Source organism: Gallinula chloropus (genome assembly GCF_964237585.1).
Source record: "Gallinula chloropus genome assembly, chromosome: 3".
In the NCBI taxonomy this organism is placed as follows: domain Eukaryota; kingdom Metazoa; phylum Chordata; class Aves; order Gruiformes; family Rallidae; genus Gallinula; species Gallinula chloropus.
In genome coordinates this window covers 1,362,854-1,366,091 of record NC_140087.1, presented here as the reverse complement: position 1 = coordinate 1,366,091, position 3,238 = coordinate 1,362,854, and the positions used below count along the sequence as shown (strand labels likewise).

Here is a 3,238-nt window from a genome sequence, read left to right as displayed (position 1 = left end):
GTAATTTCATAATCAAGTTTGTAATTGGGCGTTGGACCGACTTCTGTTTGTAGATCTGCTGTGTGACACCTGCTTGCAGTGCTGGAACTCTCCCAGTCTGTCAAAACAGAGCCTGTCTCTTCGGTTCTCATGCTGGGATCGCTCTCACTTTCTTTTTGCTTTTTAAATGGGTGCACTGCTAAGACTGTTTTAAAAAAATAAATATTTTAAGAGATGTGATGAAAATTATTGCCTGCAAATTGCAAGCAGTCACCAGTTTACTTTGCCTCCACTTTTCAGCATCTCACACTGTTCACCCAGCCCAACTTGAGCTTTGTCTGCTTGTTAGACAGTGCCCAGCTTCAACGTGGAGCCTTTTCCTCTGCAGCAGACTGTTGGCCTTTCTTTAGCTCTGAGTGAAGTAAGACCACCAAAGAGAACAGAATTCACAGCTGGCTTATTGTATCTTAATGTCACTCTATAATATTCTCTAGTATTTAGTATAATATTCATTAATTTAGCTCAGAAGCTATCTTTGAATCTGGTTATGAGATACCAGGTAGAATAAAATACAATTATCCTGAACTGTGTGTTTCATTTGCTACTCTGACTCATTAAAAAAATATCAAACATGGTTTTCTCATTCTAAACTCATGCTGGTTGATGTTCCTCATGTAATAGACAACCAAGTATGAAAGTGAGTGAAAAATGAAACAATTTCCTCATAAAATGATGAAGATTTGAATTGATTAAATTTATGAACTTTTCTTATCTGGTAAACTAAGCTGTGATACTGGATTTGAAGCCCGTGAGGAACCAAGAAGGGGAGAAAAAAGGTCTATATAGGCGTGGAAGGGGATCAGCTTTATAGGAACAGCAAAAATGATTCTGTAGTTGAGACTTAAGTGATCTGAATGAGCTTAATAAAATCTTCTTTAAATGTTGGAGGAAAGGAGGTATTAATATATGCTGAAACCTATAGGGAAAGCTCTTCTGAAGGGGATATGCAGCATGATTTGTATTCATAGTCATTGTGTGTCATAGAAGTTTTTGAAAGTAGCATCTTATTGACTTTGCTGCAGACCAGTCCAGAAATAAATCATCTGTTAAGACTTCTGAATATTTTAATCTTTAATCCTGATATATCACCACTAAAAGCACTAGCTTTCTGCTGCTGTCTGTACCACTGATGGAGGTTTTATTACCTGTATTTGCAGCAATAAAAGACTTTGGGAATTTTTTTATTTTTAAGATGCCTTATGAATCTTGAAACTGCTACTATGTCATGCTACTGGATTAAGATATAGTAGCCTTTCTGAGGTCATGAATATTTTGATTATCAAGAAATATCTACAGATTAACAAAGTGCAGGCACAACCTTTGCTTACCTCAATATTTCTGCTTTTCCTCCTTTTTTTTCCCCCAGGGTACAATACAGAACTATGATAGCAACCGGAGGAGTCATAACAGGACTGGCTGCCTTAAAAAGGCAAGACTCTGCCAGGTCTCAGCAGCATGTGAATCTCGCCGCAGCACCAGCCACTGAGGAGAAGAAACCGGTAAGGCGCCGGCCCAGAGCAGATGTGGTGATTGTCAGGGGCAAAATCCGTCTCTATTCTCCCTCGGGATTCTTCCTGGTTTTGGGAGTGCTTATCGCGTTCTTGGGAATCGCAATGGCCATCCTTGGGTACTGGCCCCAAAAGGAACAGCTGTTAGGGTCTGCAGATGACCGGCCTGCCAATGAAACCCAGGCGCTGAGAAGCCACGGCAGCGTCTTACTCCGTTTCTTTGAGCAGCACATGCACTCGGATAAGATGAAGATGCTGGGCCCCTTCACTATGGGCATCGGAATCTTCATTTTCATTTGTGCAAACGCCATTCTGCATGAGAACCGTGACAAGGAGACAAAAATCATACACATGAGAGACATATACTCCACTGTGATAGACATCCACACCCTGAGGATCAAGGAGCAAAAGCAGCTGAGCGGTGCCTTCACTGGCTTGTTGGGGGAGGGAGAGCTCAGGCACAGTGGGAGCTCATGTGCGTCACGGCTGGCTGCAAACACCGTCGCGCCTTTCTCGGGCTTCAAGGGTAGTTTTAGAATGGATAGTTCTGCTGAAGAAGATGAGATTACCCTAAATGAAGATAGGATCACCGGTAACCTCCTGCCACCTCTGCTGGCTGAGCAATCTGGTTCAGTCTTTGGACTTTACCCTCGCTCCAGCAAGGCTTCAGAGGAGAAAAACACTAGCTCTATAAAGTGTGAAACAAAATCCATTGTATCCTCTTCCATTAGTGCTTTCACACTGCCAGTAATTAAACTGAATAACTGTGTTATTGATGAGCCCAGTATAGACAACATAACTGAGGACTCAGAGATCACTAGGAGTCGGTCTAGAAACCTGTCCATGGATTCTCTTGCCATCCCACTGACTGATACCAATGAATCCTACAGACCAGCCGCCACCATGCTGCCACGACACAATTCCTTTGTGGACACCCCATCTGATCAGTTCAAGTCTTCTATGACTCTTGGCCCAAGCACAGGAAAGCTTTTATCCCCTGGCACTGCCAGAAAACAGTTTGGGTCCAACACATCTTTGCATCTTCTGTCTTCACATTCAAAGTCACTGGACTTGGACAGGGGTCCGTCTACGCTCACTGTCCAAGCTGAGCAAAGGAAACACCCCAGCTGGCCCAGGCTGGATCGGAGCAACAGCAAAGGATATATGAAGCTAGAAAACAAAGAGGACCCAATGGATAGGCTACTTGTGCCTCAAGCAGCAGTCAAGAAAGACTTTACTAATAAGGAAAAGCTTCTTATGATATCAAGATCTCATAATAATTTGAGTTTTGAACATGATGAGTTTTTGAGTAACAACCTAAAGCGAGGAACTTCTGAGACAAGATTTTAATATTTAAGGTGCAGTTTACAAGATGTCAGACAGTATTTTTTAAGAAAACATTTTGACAAGCGTTTCCTTTTCAGTGAGACTAGTACGAGCCTGTTTTTAACCAAATGCATAACAGCCCATTAAAACTGGCTTGTGTGAACAGAGATCTTCATCTTTGTAATGCCAGGAGATTTTTGTCTTAGTACCATACAGCTGCAATACTGTACATTGTCACTGCTCAGAGAGTTTTGGTATGACAGATGCCAATTTTTCCCAAGTCAGTTTTTCTTTTGTTCTATATAAGCATGTCACTTTTTATCAATTTGACTCCAGAAGCTTTCATTAAGAAGAAAGTTCCATTT

At 41.8% G+C, this 3,238-nt stretch overlaps 1 protein-coding gene across 1 annotated transcript; it reads left to right on the top strand.

Annotated features, from left to right (window-relative positions):
• Positions 1-1,421: 1,421 nt before the first annotated feature.
• Positions 1,422-2,897, top strand: TMEM200A (transmembrane protein 200A; the record flags this gene model as incomplete). The annotated part of the gene is made up of 1 exon (XM_084262598.1): positions 1,422-2,897. One exon carries the CDS (start codon positions 1,422-1,424, stop codon positions 2,895-2,897), a length of 1,476 nt encoding a protein of 491 aa, XP_084118724.1.
• Positions 2,898-3,238: the final 341 nt, after the last annotated feature.